The sequence below is a fragment of the Salpingoeca rosetta genome (genome assembly GCF_000188695.1).
Source record: "Salpingoeca rosetta unplaced genomic scaffold supercont1.15, whole genome shotgun sequence".
Taxonomy (NCBI): domain Eukaryota; class Choanoflagellata; order Craspedida; family Salpingoecidae; genus Salpingoeca; species Salpingoeca rosetta.
In genome coordinates, this window is record NW_004754919.1 from 1,244,361 (window position 1) to 1,268,438 (window position 24,078).

General features: G+C 56.7%; 5 protein-coding genes across 5 annotated transcripts; 2 read left to right on the plus strand and 3 right to left on the minus strand.

The window, feature by feature from the left end:
* Window positions 1-109: 109 nt before the first annotated feature.
* PTSG_06057 (uncharacterized protein) lies at window positions 110-6,543 on the minus strand. The gene is made up of 9 exons (XM_004992896.1): window positions 5,826-6,543; window positions 4,561-5,183; window positions 3,799-3,872; window positions 3,552-3,610; window positions 3,254-3,397; window positions 2,788-2,981; window positions 2,220-2,569; window positions 1,766-1,951; window positions 110-1,536 (listed from the first exon to the last, which is right to left on the minus strand). Exons 2-9 carry the CDS (start codon window positions 4,907-4,909, stop codon window positions 748-750), a joined length of 2,145 nt encoding a protein of 714 aa, XP_004992953.1. The 5' UTR covers window positions 4,910-5,183; window positions 5,826-6,543; the 3' UTR covers window positions 110-747.
* A 328-nt stretch (window positions 6,544-6,871) lies between these two features.
* On the plus strand, window positions 6,872-8,462 carry PTSG_06058 (uncharacterized protein; the record flags this gene model as incomplete). The annotated part of the gene is made up of 5 exons (XM_004992897.1): window positions 6,872-7,229; window positions 7,530-7,586; window positions 7,688-7,746; window positions 8,054-8,189; window positions 8,431-8,462. The coding sequence occupies 5 exons, from the start codon at window positions 6,872-6,874 to the stop codon at window positions 8,460-8,462; spliced, it is 642 nt and encodes a 213-aa protein (XP_004992954.1).
* Window positions 8,463-8,509: 47 nt separating this feature from the next.
* PTSG_06059 (sulfate transporter) lies at window positions 8,510-10,741 on the minus strand (the record flags this gene model as incomplete). The annotated part of the gene is made up of 8 exons (XM_004992898.1): window positions 10,386-10,741; window positions 10,025-10,117; window positions 9,717-9,836; window positions 9,457-9,544; window positions 9,199-9,284; window positions 8,919-8,998; window positions 8,671-8,725; window positions 8,510-8,536 (listed from the first exon to the last, which is right to left on the minus strand). Exons 1-8 carry the CDS (start codon window positions 10,491-10,493, stop codon window positions 8,510-8,512), a joined length of 657 nt encoding a protein of 218 aa, XP_004992955.1. The 5' UTR covers window positions 10,494-10,741.
* Window positions 10,742-10,780: 39 nt separating this feature from the next.
* On the plus strand, window positions 10,781-16,543 carry PTSG_06060 (uncharacterized protein). The gene is made up of 5 exons (XM_004992899.1): window positions 10,781-11,614; window positions 11,944-12,198; window positions 12,626-12,785; window positions 13,099-13,277; window positions 13,593-16,543. The coding sequence occupies exons 1-5, from the start codon at window positions 11,459-11,461 to the stop codon at window positions 15,885-15,887; spliced, it is 3,045 nt and encodes a 1,014-aa protein (XP_004992956.1). The 5' UTR covers window positions 10,781-11,458; the 3' UTR covers window positions 15,888-16,543.
* Window positions 16,544-16,802: 259 nt separating this feature from the next.
* On the minus strand, window positions 16,803-24,078 carry PTSG_06061 (uncharacterized protein). The gene is made up of 12 exons (XM_004992900.1): window positions 24,051-24,078; window positions 23,684-23,760; window positions 23,149-23,463; window positions 22,742-22,905; window positions 22,296-22,471; window positions 21,947-22,040; window positions 20,830-21,750; window positions 20,366-20,447; window positions 19,710-20,013; window positions 19,029-19,472; window positions 18,561-18,741; window positions 16,803-18,228 (listed from the first exon to the last, which is right to left on the minus strand). The coding sequence occupies exons 3-12, from the start codon at window positions 23,421-23,423 to the stop codon at window positions 18,107-18,109; spliced, it is 2,763 nt and encodes a 920-aa protein (XP_004992957.1). The 5' UTR covers window positions 23,424-23,463; window positions 23,684-23,760; window positions 24,051-24,078; the 3' UTR covers window positions 16,803-18,106.

Below are 24,078 nucleotides of genomic sequence, written 5' to 3' on the forward strand. Positions count from 1 at the left end.
GCCTCTGTCTGTCTTCTCTGTGGCTGCCTCTGTCTGTCTCCGTGCTTTGCTCTGACGTTACGCCTGTCATCAGCACACCTCCCACAAACATATCAGCTGTGTCAATAGAGGCAATCATCCATTGTTTTCATGTGATGGTGACATGACTACGCACCACAAACGACTCTCTGTTAGGAACATTCACACGCAGCGGTACGAAAAAAAAAGAGTTAGAAGAAGAAACCAGCGCCAACAGCAGCCGCTACCACCTCGGCAACACCAATGAAACACACGCAACCAAACAAGGTTCAGTGTCGTGATGTAACGCAACACAAAGCGCAACTATGGCAGCGCCAGCTCAACACAACACATCAAACATGGGCACGGCAAGCCTATCCCCAACGAGCAGGAAACGCGCAAGCAAGCAAGCAAGCAAGCAAGCAAGCAAGCAAGCAAGCAAGCAAGCAAGCAAGCAAGCAAGCAAGCAAGCAAGGTGGTCTAGAGGAACGACAACACAAAAGACACACGCACACACAATGGTAGAAGCAAAAGCACAGACGTGATGAAAGCGGCAAAGGACGAAAGAAGGGATCAGTTACATCGTTTCAGGTTGATGATCATGGCCACTTGCACGTGACCCGACGGGTGCACAAGGAGAGGTGGCGGTACAATAGCATAGAACAGCCGCAGGCGCAGCCGCAGCGACACAACACCCATGAAGCACCCACGAAGCACCCACGAAGCACAATTGCACCTTGGGCTGTGGTCTCAGTGGAGCATGCTGAGGGCGTGGTCGGGGGACGGCGCGAAGAACGCGTCAAGCGACGTGCTGGCGCCGAGATCCGGCAGCGCGTCCGAGGACATGAGCAGCTCGTCACGCCGGTCAAGCTCGTCAAGGATGCTCATGTCAATGTCGTCGCCGTCGCCGTCAGGGCCCGCGCCAAACAACATGTCAAACTTGCTTTGCGCGGCCGCATCGCCCCCGTGCTCGTGCTCGTGGTGATGGTCGTGGTGGCGGCTGCCGTGATTGCTGCTGCTATTGCCGCCGTTGCCGTTGCCATTGTCGATGCTGTTGCTGCTGCTGTTGGCGCTGGCATGGCTGCTGCTGTTGTTGTTGCCGCCGCCGCGGCTGCTGTTGCTGCTGCTGTTGCTGTTGCCCGCGGTAGCGTTGGTGTTTGCGGCTGGCGCCGGGTTGGCGGTGTCGGGATGGTGCGGTGACAGGAGATCGAGGTCGCCCAGCACATCGTTCGCGTCTGCACCCACGTCGATGATGCGGGGGTTGCCACGCAGCGTGTTGACCGGTGACGGGGTCGTGTTTGGGTCCGCGTGCGGGGACACGTGCGCGTGGCTGTCGTCATCATCACCGCCGCCATTGCCGCCACACGTCTCGTCAATGCGCTGGTGCATGACGTTGAACGACGGGGAGGACGACGCAAACGCAGACACGGACGCCGGCGGCGTTGTCTTGGTGGACTTGCTCGCCCGCACATACGGGTTGTCATCACTCACATGGTGGAACCGGTCGTTGTTGAACGGAAACGCACTGCGTGTCGGCACCTGATGCAGCGAATTGTGTGAGTTGGGGGGGGGGGGGGTTGGGCATGGTGAGAAGGAGATGATGTGCAAACACGGGCATGCAACACTCCACACATCACACGCAAAGTATGCATACACAACGCACACAAAGTATGCATACACAACACACACACATACACATACACAACACAACACAACACAACACAACACACGCAGGGGGGGGGGGGGGCGAGAGGACGTGGCACCGGACCTGTGTGGAGGGCATTGCAGACCACGAGTAGGACGGCGCGCGGTGTGCGCTGGCGTCTGTTGGGGTGGATGCCTCGCAGAAGACATGGCTGTGGCGGCGGTGGTGGCTGGAGGGGCAGTGTGGCGGCCCGATGAACGAGGGTGTCGGGCCAGCGTGAAGCACGGACGACGAGGACGAGGAGTGGCGCTGTGGCGATTGGCGGCATGGTGGTGATGATGGTGATAGAGGGATGTGGTGATGGTGGTGAGGTAGAAGGGGGGGGGGGGAGTAAGATGTGGAATAGGAAGCATTGAAGTGCCAAGGTCGACCTTCAGGTGAGCGCAGCTTGCACTCACACACAAACACAAACACACACAAACACACAAACACACACACACACACACACACACACACACACACACACACACAGAGCACACAACACACAACACACAACACACACCACACGCACACACACCTGGTGTGCCGCGCCGGCGTGAGTCTTCGCCTCATCATCAATATCCATGCTGGACGACGACAAGTGTTGATGATGCTGATGGTGCTGGTGCTGCTGGTGATGATGACGATGATGATGAAGGTGCTGGTGCTGGTGGTGGTCGGGTGCGAGCGCTGGTGCTGTTGCTGTCGGCGGCGGTGATGACGAAGATGCGCCATGCATCTCGCGATGCAAGGCCTCATCAATCATGCGCGCCTGGTCCGTCAGCCGCTGTCGCTCCAGCCGCAGCTGCTCAATGCGCGAGTGCACATCGCTGCTGCCGGCGCCACCGGGAGGCGAGGGCGACGACGGGCGGTGGTGGGAGCGCGGATCTGGCGGCCGTGGTCATTGGCGGTGATCGGTGGTGAGGGGGGAGGGCAGACAGGGGCAAGAGATGCAGGGTGCAAGCAACGATGGGTGACAGGCCCCATCAGCAAACACACAAACAGACAAACACACACACACACACACGCACACACACAATGCACACACACAATATACACACAGCATACATACGCACACACACACAACACACACAACATACACACACCTTCCCAGGTGGTGGCCTTGTTGACGTGGTCGACAAAGTACGGCTTGCCGCTAGGGGTGAGCACCATCTCCCAGCCAGCCGGCAGCCCATCTGCCTGTGCCGGCGACGCGTTGCTCTGCCCGGGCTGCGTTGGGCGGCCAGGGTACGGGCGGTGGGTGCGCGGGTCGAGCCACGTCGTTGTCTTGCGGCGCTCGCTGGTGGTGGGGGATGGAGAGTGTGGTGGGGATGGTGTTGGTTGAGTGAGGGTGAGGAGGGAGCGAGGAAAGGAAAGGAAGGAGGGCATGTGTTGTCGCTGAGAGAGATTGTGTGCTATTTGTGTGTGTGTGCATGGACAAGCAAGTCGACCGAGCACAAGGTCCAACACACACACACACACACACACACACACACACACACACACACACACACACACACACACACACACACACACACACACACACACAACAAAGCATGTGCGAGAACTGACTCGATAAAGTAGATTGCGCCAACAGGGGTCTTGCCGACGGACCACCCGGGCGGGAGATCAGAAAACTCCGCATACAGGTCGCCCGTGCTGTCGTGACGCGTGATGGGGCCGTCCCACGAGCTCAGCGACCAGCTGCTGCTGCTGCTGATGGTAATGATGGTGGCAATAGTGATGATGATTGTGTGAGTAGGAGAATTTGGCGATTGTGGCAAGGGTTTGGAGAAACGCACGAGCGAGCATCACCCAACGCCTCTCGACACACACACACACTCACACACACACACACACACTCTCTTACTGTGATTTGCCGTGGGCGAGGTCGTATGAGCGCTGCCGCTGATGGAACGCAGAGTGCGACTGGCGAGATGATGATGATGATGAGGAGGCAAGGAGCAGCGAAACGTGTCGTCAACTCAGTGGGGTTTAAGTCAATGGAGCAAACACAGACACAGACACACAGACACACAGACAGACACGCACACACACACAGACAGACACGCACGCACACACACACAAACACAAAAGCACAGCAGCGGCGGGCGTACAGTGTGGTGCGTCTTGAGATGGGCAAAAGGGTCCGAGCGGTGCTGTGATCGCGAGCGGCCGTCAATGCGTTTGCCTGATGGGTGGCCATGGTGGTGACAAGGGGCATGGAGCAAAGCGCATGTGATGACGCATCGTGGTGACACACACACACACACACACACACACACACACACGCACGCGAGGGTAGGAAACGAGCACGCATGCATGACACCAAGACATGACAAGACAGCCACGCGGATCGATTCGAAAGACAATCGGGCTGTTAAGACGGTGAGCGGTGCACTCAGCTACTCGATTTCCACAACTCTAGACGAATCCTTGTTCGACCTTATTAGCGGTGTTAGTGACTTTAAGTCACATTTACCTGTGTCATCGCTACGTAAGCCAACATCCATCAGCCTTGGGCTAAAGAGGCATACTGGGTTATGGCTCCAGCAGCACTGCGCTTCGCGTCTAGCTAAGGTTATAACCTCAGGTAGTGTGGGCACCAGATCTGTCGAAACGCCTTCGATAACCAAGAAACACCATCCGCTTGCTCGCCACTTCGTTGGAGTTGTGATCGGCACGCTGTCAAATCTAGTGATTACTACCTGATGCTCCCTAAGAGGTCGTGTCTTAGAGAATTTCTCGACACACACACACACACACACACACACACACACACGCACGCAGGTGGAAACGAGCACGCATGCATGACACCAAGACATGCAAGACATGCAAGACATGCAAGACAGGTAAGACACTACGCCATGCATGCGCACCTTTCTTCATGCGCGGGTCTTGTGTCTTAGCAGCTTTCACGGCTGAAGACGGCAGCACGCGCGCGTGTGTGGTTGGACTGTGCGTCTGGCCAGGCAAGAATGGTGACGTCTGCTGGTGCTGCTGCTGCTGTTGCTGCTGCTGTGGGTGATGGTGCTGGTGATGATGGTGGCTGATATCGGCCGGGCTGGTTGCAGCCGCGTTGCCACCAGCCCTCGACTCGGCGGCATCGCGCTTACGGGAGGGCGTGCCCGCGGTCGGGGAGCGAGGCGTAACTGGGGTGAGCTCGTGCGGTGATGGCGGCAGACTAGAGCTGTCCAGCTGGTGCCGGAGGAAGTTTTTCACATCCATGGCGACGGCGGTGGCGATACAATGCGATGCGATGCGATGCGTGCAAGCACACTACAGCGGCCAAAACGGCGTGCGCTTGCCTGTGGTCTTGCTTGGTTTGCTGGCTTGCTGTCTTGCGTGCTCTGTGCGTGGGGTGGACGTGGGCTGGTATTGGGGGAGCGGGCGATCAGACGATCAGGTGAAGATGGGGAGACGGTGGTGTATTTGCTTGGAGCTGGTTTGGGGGGGGGGGAGGATCAACGGGCAGGCTTCCGGCACGACCTCGGGGTTGCTTCTGTAAAAACCCGCCACATACACAAGAGAGGGAGAGAGAGGGAGAGAGAGAGGGAGGGGGGGGGAGGAGGGGGAGGAGAGAGGAGATGTGGCAACACAACACGCACCACAGACCACACACAGACCGCACACACACGCACACGCGCAGCAAATGGAACACGACAAGCGACAGCGACCACAACGATGACAGCAACAGCAACAACAACAACAACAAAACAAGCGGGAGGGATCGGTGAGCGAGGTGGTCGATATGCAGGGCATGCCATGTCACCCGAGCCCCTCACCGCGCGTCCACGTCACCAACACTTTGTCATGCACCCTCACGCCATTCCCATGAACGGTTACGGCAACCGCACGACGGCAACCACCACACGGAGTAACAAAGACACAGACACAAAGACGAGAGGCAGCGAGAGACATTCAGGACACGCAAACAAAGCAACACGGTGACCAATATGGATGACACGGTTGTCGCACGAACCCCGGGCAACGTCAACAAAGGCGTGCGCGCGCGTGCGGAAAGAAAGAAGGCAAGTTGGAGAGGAACAAACGACAACGACAAGGACGAGAGAAAAGGGTGACAAGCCAAGATGCGTGCCGTGGGAACTCGGTTGGTGGGAATGGAAAAAAAAATGGCACTTACCACTCGAGAAGGACGGCAAACCAATAATGAAGTCGGTGTTGTCGCTGGTGCTGGTGGTGCTGGTGGTTGAATGTCAGCACGTCAATAATGCCGGTGGTAGTAGTGGGTGGTGGTGGAGGTGGTGGCACGAACCTCCCGGTCAGGGAAATGACGAGGGATGTGTGGGCTTGGAAGGGTTGGATGGAAGATTGATTGATGGCAATGATGACAGCAAGGTTTTGGTGTGTTCGTGCGCGTGTTTTGGTTTGATCCACAGCTCCCTGATGGGGATGAGGATGACGACGACACCTGCTTCTCACAACCGCCCGTTTCGGCTGCCGCTGTTGCTGTTGCTGTTGCTGACCACGACGATGACGAGGGTGATGGCCAGGGCTAAACCCAAATAAAGCAAGAGGCGCAAAACGCTCGAGCGGAGGAAGCCCCAACGCAAGGCAGTCTGTATCAAGACGCAACCCAACAAACAACACACGGGCACGCACAGCTGCTCGTCGGCAAACACCACACACGCACTTCTTCTTCTTCTTCTAACCGTTGTGGGTGGGTGTTTGGGGGGCGAGGGGAGGACAAGGGAGGCGGGGGTGAGCGAACGCACAATGAAGGCAGCAGCGAAGGCACGAAACAAGCAAGCAAGCAAGGCTGACAGCACAAGCAAGCAACGCCAGCCAGACAAACAAACAACAACACAAAGCGGTGTGAGGACTTGCCGATGAGGCTGAGGAATAGTGGTTGGTATCATTAGCAGATTTTCTCTGCACGCGCGTGTGTGGCGTTTTCAGCAAGACAACGCAACAAAGGGGAAGAAAAGGCATCAGCAGCAGCGTGTGATCATCATCAGTGCAGCCACGAGGCAACGGGAGGAAGGGAACAGGAGGAGAACAAGCCGAAGCACGAGAAGGAGAAGGAAACCAACCTTCTTGAAGGTTGAGTGGCTGACGCGTGTGAGAAGGGGGAAGGAAGTTCACATCATCACATCACTCATCTGTCTGTGGCTGACGTCATTGTTCCGACTGAGAAGCACAAGGAGCCACACCTGATACCCCATCACCATGCAATCCAGTGCACGTGGTGTGGTGCGGCACCTGCTTGCAGCGCGGGCACGTGCCCCTTGCAGCATCAGCAGCAGCACGACAGCAGCAGCAGCCGCGGCAGTAGCAGCAGCTGCTGCACGAAGAACGCTGGTGACAGCATCAGCGTCGACAACAGCAGCATCGGCAAGGGCCGCCGCCGCCATCGCTGGCAATGGCGTGTGTAGGTCTGCGTGGGCGCAGCTGGCCCTGTCGAGCCGGCGCAGCCTCGCAGCCCAGGCCAAGAAGAAGAAGGATTCCAGCGGCCTGGGCGGCATCATCGCCGCCGCCACCGCGGGTGCCTTTGCCCTCACCACTGCCTTTGGCATCTACACCCTTGGTGTGTGTGTGTGTGTGTGTCTGTCTGTGCGTTTGTGTGTGCGTTTGTGTGTTTGTTTGTTGGCGTGTGTATGTGTGTGTGTGTGTCTGTGTGTGTGTGTGTGTGTGTGTGTGTGCGTGTGTGTGTCTGTCTGACTCCCGTGTCTATCTCTCTGTCTGTCTCTCTGTCTCTCTCTTCTTTGTCTATCTCTCTCCGTCCGTCCGTCCGTCTGTCTGTCTGTCTCTATGCCAATGTGGCAACTCGTGTGTGCGCGCGGTCCGGGCCGTGCTGACATGTGTGCACTGTCTCTTTCTGTTGCAGGTGCACCCGAGCCCGTTCCACCAACGGAGCCTGGTCAGCCAGCACCCCCAGAGCCAGGTGGGTTGCGTGTGCGTCTGTTGTTCACGTGTCACGATGCCTCCCTCCCTGTCCTTGTGCCTCTGGCACTGGCACTGACATGTCCTTGTGCATGTGTGCAGACATGTCGCCTTCCGCTTGGGTGTCGCGCGCCTGGAAGAACGCACACCAGGTGTACCAGGTAAGCAGCGCTGCAAGGTGCAGTGCAGTACAGTACAGTGTAGTGCAGTGCAGCACAGTGTAGTGCAGTGCAGCACAGTGTAGTGTCGTGTAGTGGAGTGGAGTAGAGTGTAATGGAGTGGAGTAGGGTACTCTATTCTGTGCTGTGCCGTGCTGTGATATGATGTGCTGCTCGAAGCTGTGCTGCGTCACAGTTATGTTGGTGTGTGGTGTTGAGCAAGAGAGGCTAGCCACAGCGAGTAGCGTTCACGTGCCCGCCTCGTACACGGAAAACCACATGTGTCCCTCCAACTTTTTCTCCCTCGTAGGACAAGATGGACCCAAACCCCGAGCCGCTCCTGCCAGATATTCTGCCGTACCCGTACCGCGCATCAGACTACACCATTGTCCTTGATCTCGAAGACACCCTCCTCCACACAGAATGGACGGTGAGGGCTGGACACGGTGTATGTGTTGTGTGGATGTGGTGTGTGTGTTTGTGTGGATGTGGTGTGTGTTTGACATGAGGAGACAACGACAGCCGTTCTTCCCCCTTTTGATGCTCATGCGACCATTCATCCTCTATCACCATTCACGCACACACGCACACACACACACACACACATACACACACACACACACACACACACATACGCACACACACACACACACACACACACACACACACACACACACACACACAAAGTGGAGGAGCAGACAAAGGCAGTCAAGCAATAGAAGGATCGAATGCAACAGCCGGGATTGGACGAGTTCCTGATCACGTGTTACCAGCTCGGCTTTGAGGTGGTGGTCTTCTCCGAGAAGGAGGTCATGAATGATGGTTGGTGGTCCGTGTGCGTCATGGATGAAAGGGAGTTTGGTCATTGGCGGAGCAGCACACTGCTTTGCACGGTGCAAGCGCATACACACACACACACATGCTTACTTTGAGCAAGTAGAGGGCGACGATGCAGACGAAGCCGAGGAGCAAATCCGGCACGCTGTTATGTGGTAACATGAGGTAAGTTGGGGTGCACGCAGTCACAGTGGTCACATGACGTGCGCGCACAGGAGGAAACGGCACGTTTGTCGCGACATACATACATACATACATACATACATGCATACATACATACATACATACATGCATACATACACACACATACATACATACATACACACACACACACGTACATGGTGTGGTTGAGTTTGCGAAACGTGTCATACACGCATTGCGTAAACGGTCGGCGTACACCGCGCAGTCCAAAGAGGTGCTGACATGTGCGTATGTGCGTATGTGTGTGTGTGTGTGTGTGTGTGTGTGTGTGTGTGTGTGTGTGTGTGTGTGTGTGTGTGCACGTGCACAAACAGTGGATGTGAATGAAGATCAAGACAGGGGTACATGCACACGCACAACTCAGGCACTGGAAGCAGTCAGCACGTGCACACGTGCGTGAACATGACGGTGGCCCACCTTGACTTGGCCAAAGCCGATGGTGATGGCAGCGGCGGAGGTGAAGCCAGAGATGACGGGATATGAGATGAAGTCCACGATGAACCCTGAGATCAATGGCCATTGCGTGCACGTGGAAGATTGACGTGTGTGAATGAATTGTGTGTGCGTGTGTGCATGTCTGAACGTGTGCACATGTACACGTGAGGCAGCAATAACTTGAACTGCATCCATGGCAGCGCCACCACCACCACCACCACCACCACTGCAACTGCGTACCGAGGCGCAGCAGCCCCATGCCAAGCTGGATGACGCCAGCCATGAACGTGAGGAAGATGGCGTGGGCCGGGACCGTCTTTCCGTCCACCTGATAAGCACGTGTGCAATGTTTGATCAGGCATGAGAGCAGCGTTGCTGGCTGTGCAGCTTGCCACAGACAACAGCGCGACAACTCGGCGCCACATTTGCACGTGCTCCACGTACGCACACACGCACACACACACGCACACACACACACACACACACAACCATGCACAGACTTGATCGGAGTTTGACGCTGTGAGGAGAGACATGATGGCTGTTGGGCCAAGGGTGATGTCTTTGGCCGTGCCGAGGAACACGTACACGAAGCAGCCCATAAACGCAGAGTACAGGCCATACTGCACCAGCCACAGATGAATGGACAGGCATGATTGTCAGCGTCATCATCACCAATGCGCAATGCCGCCTCGTGCAACACACACACACACACACGCACACACACACACACACACGCACACGCACACACACACACACACGCACACGCACACACGCACGCACGCACACTTACACACACAGATTGTGCTACCTGCTCGTCAAGGCCGGCGATGCTGGCGTATGCCAATGCTTGTGGCACGACCATCAGGCCGACTGTGAGCCCGGCGATGAAGTCATTGCGTGCCTGTTAAACACGTGATGAAGGAGAAAAGAAGAAATGGGGAGGCACATGGAGGAATAGACACGTGGGTAAGGTGACAGCGAGCATCTCAGCGCGCAGAAAGGCTTGCACAACCCACAACCCAAATCGCCACACAGTTGCAACAGCACACACTTGCACACACTTGCACACACTTGCACACACTCGCACACACATGCTAACACACGCTCACACACGCAAACACACACACATCCGAACACACGCACACGCACACACACACGCAAACACACACCTTTGATAGCGTGTATTTGGGAAGCCATCGAACAATCGGCACAAGCGACAAGGCATAGTCACCAGCAAGCCCAGCAAACGTCCGTTCCCGCTCGTACTCCAACGCCATGACAGCATGCAGTGAGATGTATCCGTGCGCACTGCTAATGGTGGCTGCTCGTCGATGTCTCCCAGCACACCAAGCAAACACGTTGCCCGTTCCCACCACCACCACAACACCACAGCCTTCTTCACTTTGTCTTCAGCTGTCTTCCTCCTCCAAGCAAGCAACAAGCGCGCTGTTTTTTCTGCTGATTCAGCACTTTTTCGTGGCTGTCACCCATTCGCCCCTTCGTGCGTCACCCAAAGGAATGGTGACGTATACGTTTTCTACTGAAAATATACACAAATCATCTTCCCGCACTCAACCCGCGCAAGTGTGTGTGCGGCAAGCTGTTGTTTTTCTTTCGTGCTGCTTCTCATGCTGCTGCTGTCACTGATTTGCGACCAAAGTGTCCTGTCTTTTTGAGTGTGGTGTGTTGTGTGTGTGCTTCTGCTTCTTCTTCCTTCTTCGTTCCCCCTCCTTCGTCTCGCCCTGCCACTGCTGCCACCACCGCCTGCTGCTCGTTCCTTTTTCGCTTCCCCCCTCTCTCCTCTTTTTGGTGTGGTGTGGCTTGCTTGGGCCGGGTCACCCCCTCTCTCTTCTCTCTCTTCTCTCTCTTCCCTCCTTTCCCCTTTCTTCCTTTTGTTGTTGTTGTTTTGTCTCATCTCTTCCCCTCTCTGCCCGTGCCCTCCTCACATCCCCCCCCCCCTTTGCTCTTCCATCAACGCCTCGTTTTTGATCACCCCATCTGTCCTTTCCTTCGTGTGTGTTCGCACCGGTCCACTTCCCATTCATCCAAGTTCCATGTGGTGGTGTGGTCCGTGGTGATAAGCCACACGCTCCCCTTCCCCCCTCCTGTTGTTCCCTCCTCTCCCCTCGTTCTTCTTCTTCGGCTCTTTTCTCTCGCACTTTCTCTTTCTCTTCCCCACCGGGACTCAACGCCACATCCTCCTCTCCGCTCACAAGCTTCCCTTCCCCAAGAACCAACAACGATGGCCAACGAAGAGCGAGCATGGATCAAGAAGTTCGAGTGGGCTCTGCGAGTTGAGACACAGCGCCACGCACGTCTCTTTACGCACCTCATGCCAACCCTCATCCGCTTCGACCTCTTTGAACTCCGCCAAGTCGTCGCCAACGACCTTCTCGAGGTGCGCGTCACATGTCTGTGTGCGTGTGTATGAGTGTGTGTGTGTGTGTATGTCTGTCTGTGCTTGATGCATGTGTGTGTGTCTGTGTGTGTCTGCTTGATGTATGTGTGTGTATGTGTGTGTGATGGAGTGCGGCGATGGCGTGCAGTTTTGGATTGCAAAGTGTCTGTCATCCAAGAAGGCGGGGGTCTCTGCGTTATCATCCCGTGCGTTCATGCTCATGCTCTCATTGACCTCTCCTCCTCCTCCTCCTCCTGCTTCTTCTCCTTCTTCTCCTTCTTCTTCTGTGCCTCATCTCCCCTTTCCACCCACCGCTTTCTCAACGTCAGATGGCTTCGTTGAACCGGCACGGGCAACCCCGCAACAACCCAACCGTCAGCCAGCAAGTCTTCTCGCTCGCCCTCGCGGCCTTGGACGCCTACCTTGCCTCCATCGGCCCGCGCGCGCACGTAGACAACGCGCACACTATCGTGCGCATTGCGGCCGCCACCGCCTACTCCGTCGCCCAGAAGTACATTGACGTGGAAACAGTCAATCGCGACGCCATCCAGCGCATCTTTCACACCGAGTGGCGGCTCATCGAGGTGCGAATGCATATGCGTGGTGATTGTGCATGCGTGTGTGTATTGTGTGTGTGTGTGTGTGTGTATCTGTGCGTGTGTGTATTTGTGTGTGTGTGTGCGTGGGTGTGGGTGTATTTGTGTGTTTGTGCGTGCGTGTGTGTATTGTGTGTGTGTGCGTGTGCGTGTGTGTATTGTGTGCATGTGTTTGTGTGTATTTGTGTGTTTGTGTATGTGTGTGCCATGTTCTGTTACGTTTTGTACATGCATGTTGTGTGTACCCCATGTGGTGACGCCTGCGCATGCGGCACAACTCACCGTGCATTGCTCTCACGCATCCCACATCATTCCGTTTCTTGTCACTCTTCTAACCTTCCCTCCTGCCAACCCCCCCCCCCATCTCCATCACCACCACCACTGCCACCACTGCCACCACTGCCACCACTGCCAGGAGAACGAGACCATCCTGTTCCACCGCCTTGGGTTCAACCTCAACATCATGACGCCCTGCCGCTTCATCACTCTCCTCACCGCTGTCCTCGGCAACGGCAACTGGAACCGTGATCGCCTCTGGCACCGCGCAAACGCGCAGTGCAACTTCATCCTCACACGTGCGTTGCACGTAATGGTGATTGTGCGACTGTGGTGATTTGATTCTGTTTGTTTATGGGGTTGTGGGGCGTGAGATGATGAATGTTGGTGTATGGCGTGATTGTACGTGTGTGATTGTGGTTGTATGACCAATTTTGTGTTCGGTCATCCGTGCTCCCAATGCGTGTTTGTCCCTCTTCTCTTCCACCACCACAACACTTTGAGCCTCACACATGCCATCCGTTTCCAAAAACAACTCCCTTATCTCTCTTCTCTCCAATCTGCACCTGGCCCCCCACCGCCTCCCCCCGCTCCTCTCCATACACCAACCAGACCACGATCTGGCGTGCCTCGAGCCAGCCGTCAGCTACGGGCCCTCCCTCCTCGCCGGCGCGTGCGTGTGTGATTCGCTCTCGGCGGAAATCAGGGCCGCCGGTGTCCCCAACGCCCCAGATCTCATTCGTGACGTCTGCGAAGGATTTTCCCGACGCTTCTTCCTCGAGCGCCGCGCGGTGCGTTTGTTTGTGTGTGTGTGTGTGTGTGTGTGTGTGTGTGTGTTTGCTTGTTTGTTTGTTTGTTTGTTTGTTTGTTTGTTTGTTTGTTTGTTACCGCTTCACTTTAGCGTCGTCGTGTGCTCCGGAGCTGTATAAATGTGCACGTTCGTGTTGACAGCCCTTTTCCGCACCTCTCCTTCACCTTGCATTCCATCAAGCCCTCCTCACCACATGCTCCCGTCACTGACCCCATGTCCCTCCCTCCTTCTCCACCAACCCATCAATCAACCCACAACAAACCCTCCACACACAACAACGCATCTGCATCCACAGGAGCTGTTCCACTGTCTGGCGTTTGTGCGGGCAATGCCTGCTGATGGCCGCGCCGACGACTGTCTCCTCTTTATTGGTCACCGGCCCGCAGACCTCGTGCCACCCCCACATCCCGAACACCACGACCAACACCACGATCACCACCACGATCAACACCATCACCAGCAGCACCATGGCGTCGGGGGTGTACTTGCCAGCCCTGACGTGGCCCGCGACGGGAGCGGTGACGATGACGGTGCGGAGGGCGATGATGAAGGCGACGGCGGCTTTGACACAGACACGGACACGGAACTGCTTGACGACCGCGAGGATGAGGCCGCTCATCACAATCACGATACCAGCGACAATGACAAGAACGACAAGAACAGCTCTTACTATCGTCGTCGTCGTCGTGCTGCTGGTGCTGCGGGTGCAGGTGCTGGTGTCACCCAAGCCGCAGCATCTTCATCATCGTCGTCATCATCAGCGTCATCATCAGCGTTCCCTCCGTCCACCGCTCGAGCGCGCACGACCGTCTCTGCGCCGCCATCAACAGCGCCATGGCGCACACGGCCCGCCACCACAACGACTGCCATCACAAGCACTGTTTCATCAGCAATACCAACAACAGCATCAGCATCAGCAACAGCAACAACATCATCAACAACAGCAACAGCAGCAACCACCTCCAGCACCACGTCTGTGGTCAACAACACCAGCAGCAGCCACCACGGTGTGCCTGCTCGCACCCCTGGCGACGGCTACCGCGACATTGGCATGCAGGGGAGCAACTTGCTGACTGCTGGTGTTGCTGCAACAGTGCGCGCACAACAGGAGCGGCGCCGCCAAGAGAGAATCATGAAGCAGCAGAGAGCGCAGGAAGAAGAAGAAGGCGATGATGGTGATGACCACGATGATGATGGTGATGACCACAATGACGACGACGACGATGATGATGATGATGATGATGATGGGCACGATGCACTCGTCAGCGAGAAGGAGAACAGGAAAACCACTCACGGTGGGAAGGATGCCCCTGCTGACGACGGCGATGAAGGAGACGAACAGCAACGGCGTCAAGTACACAAGAGCAAGAGCAAGAGGACCAGCAGCAGAGCCACCGACAGCAACCCCACCATCACCACCAACAGCAGCAGCGGCAGCGGCGGCGGCAGCAGCAACGGCGGCAGTGGTGGTGATCAAGTGACCGGTGCTTCGCGTCGCACCACCCATCCTCGCTCGATCCTCAAAACATCGCCACCCGGGACCCGCCTGCGCATTCTGCACGTGGAGTTCAAGCAGGACCGGGAGAATTTCGAGGGCAAAGCAGCCCCGTTCCAGCCCATGATCCCCGAAGATGGCAGGCGTGGTCGTAGCGGCGGTCATGGTGATGGTGGTGATGGTAGTCATGTCGCATCGCGTGGATCTGCCAAGGACGAGTATGAGGATGGCGATGCCGGCGATGGTGATGGTGATGGGAACAAGGACGAGCAGGGCGACAGCGACGATGATGAGTTCTACACCGTGTTCAGCCAAGATGAGGACGAAGGTGCTGATGACGACGATGACCTCGATTACGACAACTACGACTTCCTGAGCGGCGGTGCGCGACAACACTGCCCCTCAACGCGGTCTGTGCCGGAGGGCGATGGCGACGAGGAAGAACAAGGCACACAGGAACATGGCAATGATGGTGGTGGTGATAGTGATGATAGTGTCAACGGTGTTGATGGTGCTGATGGTGGTGCTGGCAATGATTTCAATGGCAACAGTGGCAACGCCGATGCCAGCACATTCAGGCGTGAGAGAGGAAAGCGCAGCCCCGACGAGGTACTCATTGAATCGCCCACGCGTTACAACTCGCCCAAGAAACGGCCACACGGCGTGGACAGCATGCGTGGTGTCTCTGCTGGCGGTCGGGCGTGTGTTCACGCATCGCCATCCAAGGCCGCTGTGTCAAGAGCACTTGCAGCGGCACCAGCTGCCGACATGCGCAAGACACCGCCAAGGCAGGAGGATGCACAAGAGACGGTTGTCTCCTCGCCGACACCGCCAACGCCGCCAACACCCTCTGATTCGCACAGAAGAATGAACTCGAAGCGAGCAGCCAGGGATGTGCTTGAGGAGAGCAGCGGTGCTGTCACCGCTGGCCGACGCACGCGATCCAAGACGCAAATGCAGACAGCAGAGCAGGTGGATGGCTGGCAGCAACGGCAGCAGCAGCAGCAGCAGCAGCAGCAGCAGCGGGAAGAAGAAGAGGAGCAGGTGCCACGGCCGCGAACCCGCCTCTCAACCCGGAGGCTCACACCCAAGTGATGCCTGGTGATGATTGTCGAGCGGGATAATGGGTGGTGGATTGGTGGTGATGGGAAGGAGCACCCATGGTTGTGTGTGCTCTTTGTATTGTTTTGTTTTTCTGTGCGTTTTTAATTGGTCTTGCGTTCATCTCATAATTGGCCCAGCAGCTACGCTTACCCGATACGTGCTCGCCTTCCCTTCCTTCCAGCCCCCCCCCCCTTTTTCTCAATCCTCGTGACCCACTTTCCCCCAACTCGCATCCCTTTCATCTTCGTCCTTCACCTTTCCGGTTGTGGTCTCGTGCGTTCTTTGTCTCTTATTTTGTTGTTTGATTGACCCTTTGCTTTTGCTTTGCTTGCTGTGTTCGTCTGTTGGTTGGCCATCAGCCACGTGCACCGCACGTGCTGCCCCAATCTCCAAAACGCCGCGCGTGTTGGTGGTGTGACATGGCCTGCTGCTGCTGGTGCGGGTTGTTATTGCGGTGGTCGTGGTGCCAGAGGCGGTGCTGGTTGTTATTGTGGTGGTGTTGGTGTTGGCGGTGGTGGTGGTGATCCTCGGCGTTGTTCGCGTCTGTCGTTTGTGTTGGTTGTTGCAGCCGCTCCCGTCGAGCAGCCACGGCCGAGTGCGTGTCCTTGCTATTCTCTTCGTATGTAGTCGATTAAATCAACCCCAAGATCACACAGAGAGAGAGAGAGAGAGAGTGTGTGTGTGTGTGTGTATGGTTGTGTGTAACTGTGCGTGTGTAACTGTGCGTGTGTATCTGTGTGTGTGTATGTGTGTGTGTGTGTGTGTGTGTGTGTGTGTGTGTGTGTGTGTGTGTGTGTGTGTGTGTGTGTGTTTTGCGTTCGAAGCCACCATCATCATCGCATACGCCTAACTCAGCACAAGAAATCGCACACCCACACCCACATATGAACGTTGTCATGCCATTGGTGCCTTGTTGGTGTTGTTCACTCAGTGGTAGGGTGACGTAAGGAGGGGGAGGAGGAGGAGGAGGAGGAGGAGGGAGTATGCTACGCTAGGTCAACAAGAAAGCGCCAGGGGAAAAAAAAAAAAACCAACACAACCACAATGATCAGAACAAGCACGAGGGACACACAAACACATGACGACGACGAAAACCAGGGGTTGTGATATCAGAGACGGGTCGGAAACGACTAACAAACCGAAGGGCAGCATAGCATGATGCATAACACAGCAACGCAAGCAAGCAAACGAACAGCGATGAGAGTGCATCATCGCGACAACAGCCAGCACACTGCAAGACACGTGTGGCAGCTGGGTGTGCTGCGTGCAAGAATCGTTGTTGGGCAACCAAGAGACAGCGTGCTGGGAAGCAGTAAACCCCGCTGTCTCCCCAGGCGTGGCAGCCAGTACTGCTGGCTCTGCCTGGTGCAAAACCTCCGACGTGCTGTTGCTGCTGCTGTTCAGCAATCCAGTTGCGAACAGCAATGATGTGGGCGCTGCTTGGAGGTGTTGCTTGGGGGGAAGAACGAAGAAGGACAACCCCAATGCCGAAGAAGCACGTGCATGTGCTTGGTGGTAAGAAAGAGAAAAACGAGTGGATGAGAAAGTGAGGCGATGGTCAACAACAGCTACAGACTAAAACCACTGGGAGGAAAAATCAAACGAGAAAACCGAAGTCATGAAAAGGATGCCATGGAGAGTGTGAGCGGGTGTGCAGGTGGGAAGCAGAAAGGAGTTGCCACTCGCACGCGCGTGTGCGTTGTCGAGTGCAAACGCAAGCAACGACATCTGCGCGCCTGCACAACACACGGGCGCAAATTGCACGCGCAGTGCGACCATGCGGAGACGTAGGAGGACGAAGGTAGATGAGCAGGAAAGCAAGGTCGTGGAACCTCAAGGCGAACGAGAACAAGCGGCGCGCTCTGGCGATTCGATAACAGCAACAAGAGCGGCACGAACAGAAACACAGTGCAGTGTCAGTGTCAGAGAGAGAGAGAGAGAAACAAAAACACGTAACAAAGAAGGCGAACTAGACGCAAGGTTCATGGTGGCCACAAACAATGGCGACGACGATGACCACAACGATGACGATGATGATAGCGCTGTGCTGATGGTGATGATGAAGAAGCGAGTGCTGCGATGGGAGCACGTCAAAACGAGTGCTGTCACAAAGAATGAAGCAACAAGGGCCTTGAGGGAGAGTGATTGGGTCGTGCTGGTGGTGGTGACGGTGGCGGGTAACATGACGCAACGCGTGGAGCGTGTTTGGTCTACGCGCTCCTGCCAAAGTTGAGGGAGGAGGAAGGGGAGACGGAGAGGGAGGTGGACAGGGAGTAGATGTTCCCGAGGAAGCTCTGGTCCTCCGCGTTCATTTCCTTAAGGTTGGAGATGGCTGTACGGGTTGTTTTGGTTGGAGGGGGCGGGGGCAAAGCAGTCGTGACGGGGTGGAGGCGGTGAGAAAATGGGTGGGGAGCGTGTGTGTGTGTGTGTGTGTGTGTGTGTGTGTGTGTGTGTGTGTGTGTGTGTGTGTGTGTGTGTGTGTGTGTGTGTGTGTGTGTGTGTGTGTGGAAGAGGGAGAGAGGAAGTGGGATGTTGTGATTGTGTTGTGGTTGTTGTGCAGGGTGTGTTGCATTACACATGACAACAGGTTGCTGTGTAGGGTGTACAACCCCCAAAGCTTGAGCCTGTAGCAGCGGGTCAAGCAAACACACTGTCGCAACTCACCGAGCAGCATCTTGCGCCGGGCGCCAAAGGTGGTCACGCCAATGTTGATGAGATCGTCCTCCGTGAGCGTGAGGAAGATGGCCAGGTCAATCTCCTCCTTGGCAAAGAGCGAATCGTAGCTGTTGAGGCCAAGTTTCGCCAGGAGCTCCGGCAGCGAACGCACGTTCCAGTACTTTTTCATCTGGCGACAGGGACAGAGAGAGAGAGAGAGAGGTAGAGGGGGAGAGGTAGAGGGGGGGAGGGAGAGACAGACAGACAGACAGACAGACAGACAGAGAAACACACAGAGTGTGCATATGTGCGGGGGACGAGGATGGTGAGATGGTGGCCGGAAGGAAAACTGGTGAATGGAATCGGGAGTGTGGGAAGGGGGCATGCCAAAAGCGCCACCAGTGGTTCACACACACGCAGACACACACGCACAACAACGCAGACACACGCACGACACAAACACAGACACACACTAACCTCCTCTGTGACGGGCGCGTGGCTGCGGCTGGGCGACTGCAGGAGGTGCATTGCGCTCTGTGCCGGCGTGCCCGACTGCGATGCACCCGTGTGCGCGCGTGTCATCACAGGCGATGCCATGCTGCCGGGTGTCGACACGCCGCTCCCCGGTGCCGTCGCCAGCAACGACGTGGACAACGATGTTTGAGGCGCCGTTGATGTTGCTGGCGCTGCTGTTGACGCGGTGGTCTGTGATGGCGGGCGCGATGGCGTGAGGGAGGACGTGCTGCTGCTGTTGTTGCTGTTGGCGTTGCTGTTGGTCGCCGTGGGTTGCGAGGAGGGCGTGGCAGTGCCCGTTGTTGTTGGCGGGTTGGGCGAGTGTGCGTTGCTGGATGACGGTGGTGACAGCTGCTTCGATCCAATTGCCGACAGCACGGGCTCCGGCAGCGGCGGCAGCGTCTCCAGCTGTGATCACGCATGAAAATGGTCGAGAGGAACAAAGGAAAGGGGGAAGGGAGTGAGCGATGAGACGAGCCAAAATGGATGAGGATCTGTGAGGACGGGCAAGACTTTGTCCATCGCCAATGCGATGAAGCATCAGCGCACACACACGCATACACGCACACACATACGCGCGCACACACACACGAGCATGCACACGCGCACATACGCGCGCATACATGCACACACGCAGACACACACCTGTTCGTGGCGGGCGAGGCTGCCGCTGGGGAGAATTGCGCTCGAGAAGAGGCGGTGTGATTCGTGCCTCACCGACGACGATGAGGAGGACGGCATGGCCGCGTACCCGCCACCAACGGTGCTGGTGTTGGTGTTGGTGGCAGAAGTGCCATAAGCGGCGGCGTCACTGGGAGCCGACGTGGATGGGTTGTCATCGCCAGTGTGTTGGGCTGCGGCGGCCTCCGCCTGCTGCGCCTCAAGTGCCCGCAGTCGCTTGATCTCGTGCGCAGGCATCGACCGCGAAAACCCGTCGCCAACAAACAGGCTGCACACGGGACATGGGGGGGGGAGGAGAGGTAAAGCAGGGTGAGCAGGCGTGGTTGTGGTTGTGGTTGTGGTTGTGGTTGTGTTGTGGTTGTGGTTGTGGTTGTGGTTGTGGTTGTGGGAGTCAGTGTGAATCAGAATGTGTATGTATAGTGTGGCATCTAAGAAGCAATGCTTCCACGCTTTTGTGTGTGTGCTGGTGTGTGTGTGCTGGTGTGCTGGTGTGTGTGTGTGTGTGTGTGTGTGTGTGTGTGTGTGTGTGTGTGTGTGTGTGTGTGTGTGTGTGTGTGCTAGTGTGCGCGCGCGTTGGTTGTGAATGTGTGTTGAACGTTGTCAACAGTGTGCGGCATTACTTTGTTGGGACGCGGACGGGCCTGGAGTCTGGCTGCATGACGGCGCGCTCCGCAAGGAGGCGGCGGTGCTCGTAGTCAATGTCTGGTGGCGGCGCAGTCAACCACACCAGGCAACCATGAGCTGCTGCAATCGCGGTGACGCGGCCTTAACTATTTGGGGCCGTCAGGTGGATAGCAGCCTCTAACAAAATCAGCGATTGGGCCTTTTGACGACTAAAATTATCCCTCAACAGCCTATCTTTGTCTTAATTGTCCTCGAGAGAGAGAGAGAGAGAGAGAGAGAGAGAGAGAGCGGACACCAAGGGAAGAATAGACAGACAGCAAGTGGCATTCACACACACACACGCCCACACCAGAGGATGGTCTACGCTGCGACATACAAAGAAGCACACAGAAGCACACAAAAGAGCACATAGAAGCACACACAGAAGCACAAAGGCAGGAACCAGGATGGCCCATCTCACCCTTGAGCTTGTCTCTGCTGGCCTTGGATGGGATTGGGGCGTATGGGTTGAGGCCAGCATCATCCGTGACGCCGCCGCTGCCACTGCTGTCTGTTGTTGCTGCTGCTGTTGGTGGTGTCGTGGAGGCGTTGGCCATTGCTGATGCTGCTGTTGAGGACGGGGTGTTGATGGGCGCGCCAACAACGCCCACCTCGTCTGTGGCAGCAGGGGAGGTGATGGTGTTGGACGGCTGGTGCTGCTGCGACGATGGCGGCGGTAGCGGCGGCTGGTTGTGCCAAGGGTTGCTGGGGGGTGGTACATACACGTCAGCGTCCGTCGATGTGGACTGCCACAGCGAGGACGTGTCACCGCCAACGAATGGTGCGCCACCCTGCAGCTGGTGGTGCTGGTGGTGCTGGTGGTGCTGTGGGAAGGGCTGGTGCACGGGGCCAAGGTGCATGCTGGCAGCCTGCGACACGAGCGCGTCCTGTGCGTATGCGTGCGGCTGCTGGTACGGCGCTGTGAATGCGTCTATCATGCCTGCGCCGTTGGCAGACACGTCGTACGGCGCGACGCCGTGTGCGGGCGGCTGCGGCGACGTCGATCCCCGTGAGAAGTTGGGCGGTGCGAGGCCCGGCGCTGCGGGAGATGCAAACGCGTACATGTTCTGCTGGTGCTGGTGCTGGTGCTGGTGCTGGTGCGGCTGTGGCGGCGGCGGCTGGTGGGGATGGCCGTGGAACGGCTGTGGGTGGTGCTGGTGGTGATGCTGGTGCGGGTGGTGTTGGTGGGGCGGCAGCTGCGGTGGTGGAGCAGGGTGGTGGTGGTGCATGTGGCGGTGGTGGTGCTGGTGGTGTGGGAGCACGTGGAAGGATGGGTCTGGCGCATCGTACTCCGGCAGCGCGGGCGACTCGCGGTGCTCAAAGATGTCGCTGAACGTGTCCACTGGTGATGGTGGCGTGGTTTTTTTTTTTTTTTTTGGGGGGGGGTGGGGTGGGAGAGTGAGGATTGTGTGTATTTATGTGTGTGTATGTGTGCGTGCGTGCGTGCGTGCGTGTGTGTGTGTTGTGTGTGTTGTGTTCGAGGGGGATCGCGTGCAAAAATGAGTGTGCGCGTGTGTCAGTATGGGGGGAAACAGTACCTTTGAACGGCGGCGCGAACTTTGGGTCGTAGAGAATGGTGTTGAAGTCTTCAGCGTCGATATCAATGTCGCCATAGCCAAAGTTCTGCACCTGCTGCTCACGCAGAAACCGAGCGGAAGCAGTGGGGAGAGGCGAAACGTCAAGCCGACGAAAACAACGCCATACTCACCACGGCACAGCACCACAACGCAGACGGGCTGACACCACAGCCACGTACGCACACATACAATACCAGGATCCATTCACAGAAGGCACACACACGCACGCACGCACACTCACACACACATACAGGCACACATACACGCACGCACGCACACGCACACACATACACACACAATGAAGACTCACGCGAACGCGGGCCCTGATGAGAAGGGCGCGCCTGGCCTGGTAGAGTTGGGACACGGCGGCCTCAATGCCGCGCAGCGTAATGGTCAGCAGCTGGCCCGTCAGCTTAAACGCGCACCGAATCGTGGGAAATTGATCCACAATGGCGGCGAGCGCCGTCTCCAGCGACGACTGGTGGTCTGGTGATGACAGTAGTGGTGGCGGTGAAGTGGGATGTGTGGTGTTGTGGTGGGGTGAGCGCACGCATGTGTGTGTTTGTTTACCTGTGTGCAAAGTAACACTTGACACAACTAACAAAGTCAAGAAACATATCATTGAAGGCCACCAAGAATAAAACAGCAGGAAACAGCAACAAACAACACAACAGCCAAACAACAGCAACCAAACAACAAACAATGACCACCAACAACGACCACTAGCGACTACACATAATCGAGAAGGGTACGCACTCTGTTCTGCAAACTCCATGAGGGCCTTGGTGCCGTCGGGCGGGATGTCAAAAGTGATGGAGATTGGGAGGCGCGTCTGCATCTGGCAGAGCACGAGCTTCACGTCTTCGCGCCGACCGGTCACTTGCAGCGACGAGCCGTGGCCGGGGTCAAGAAACACAATCCTGCAGCAAACAGGGACAAGGAGGAGACTGCTGTCAGAATTCATCCTACACACACACACACACACACACACACACACACACACACACACACGCAGGTTCGCACGCACAATGAAGCACGCACAAGCGTGCACACACGAAGCTACGCATACACACACAAGAGAGATGCAGTACGCGTGTATCCACCTTCCCCTCCTCCCACACCCCACCTCCACACCCAACCAAATGCAACGCAGCAGCCCTCACTTTGTGTTTGTGCGCTGCATGAGCTGGGCGACGGCGCCGTGGTGGGCGTGGCCAATGAGGGCGGCGTGGTGCACAGAGGAGATGTCAAACTGCAGCGTGTACGACCGCAGCGAGGGGTCGACGTGCCACGTGGACAGCACGTGCCGCGCCGCCTCCTCCAGCACAGACGCGCGCCCGCGCGGGCCCTTAAACATGACAAACACGCGTCCGCTGTGCTGCTTGAAGAAGACGGTGATTGCGTAACGCTCGGCCGTGTTCTGGATGAGCGGCGTCATGCGCAGTTCGTCCCGCGGCACAAACGGCGGTATCTCGAGGCTGTGCGGGAGGGAGTTGTTGTTGGGGTGAGGTGGTGAGGGGGGGGTTGGAGGGTGAGCGAGTGAGTTAGTAAGTCTGAGTGTGTGATTGTGTGTGTGTGTGCATGTATGTGCATGTGTGTTGATGTGTGTGTGTGTGTGTGTGCAAACATGCGTGTGAATGAGTTGGCATGCTCGAAGTGTTGAGATGCCCGTGGCAGTGCAGATGAGAAGGCACACACCAGATGATGACGGGGGTGAGAGCGCGGAGTTGGATGCGCGCCTGTTCAACGCCCTCCGGCAGTCCGGTAATGGTCACCTGTGCAGCGAAATTGGGTGGGGTGGGGGCAGGGGGACACAAGGGTGAGAACAGCGAGGTGTGGTGTGGCATTGATGGACGAATCAAAGGGAAAGTGAAGCGTACCACAGATCAGCGCAAAAACGTGTTGGGGGGGGGGTTCGAAGGCAAACGAGCACACACACACACACATATATATGTATATACACACACACATACACATACACATGCACGCACACACACACACACACACAATCTCTCTCTTATACACACAACACATGCACACGTCGCACTCTCAAGTACACATTTACCTGGTTCTTTGACGGTGTTGCCGATGAT

Excerpts from the sequence above, each read along its gene's own strand:
- PTSG_06057 (XM_004992896.1), bottom strand. The coding sequence starts at position 4,909 with ATGGATGTGAAAAACTTCCTCCGGCACCAGCTGGACAGCTCTAGTCTG. Across the intron at positions 3,873-4,560 it reads AGACCCGCGCATGAAGAAAG|GCAAACGCATTGACGGCCGC; the intron begins GTGCGCATGCAT and ends GCCACCCATCAG. Across the intron at positions 1,537-1,765 it reads CTGCAATGCCCTCCACACAG|GTGCCGACACGCAGTGCGTT; the intron begins GTCCGGTGCCAC and ends TCGCTGCATCAG.
- PTSG_06060 (XM_004992899.1), top strand. The coding sequence starts at position 11,459 with ATGGCCAACGAAGAGCGAGCATGGATCAAGAAGTTCGAGTGGGCTCTG. Across the intron at positions 11,615-11,943 it reads TCGCCAACGACCTTCTCGAG|ATGGCTTCGTTGAACCGGCA; the intron begins GTGCGCGTCACA and ends TCTCAACGTCAG. Across the intron at positions 12,199-12,625 it reads CCGAGTGGCGGCTCATCGAG|GAGAACGAGACCATCCTGTT; the intron begins GTGCGAATGCAT and ends CACCACTGCCAG.
- PTSG_06061 (XM_004992900.1), bottom strand. The coding sequence starts at position 23,423 with ATGACGCCGCTCATCCAGAACACGGCCGAGCGTTACGCAATCACCGTC. Across the intron at positions 22,041-22,295 it reads TCATCAGGGCCCGCGTTCGC|CAGGTGCAGAACTTTGGCTA; the intron begins GTGAGTCTTCAT and ends CTGCGTGAGCAG. Across the intron at positions 21,751-21,946 it reads GTTCGCGCCGCCGTTCAAAG|TGGACACGTTCAGCGACATC; the intron begins GTACTGTTTCCC and ends CACCATCACCAG.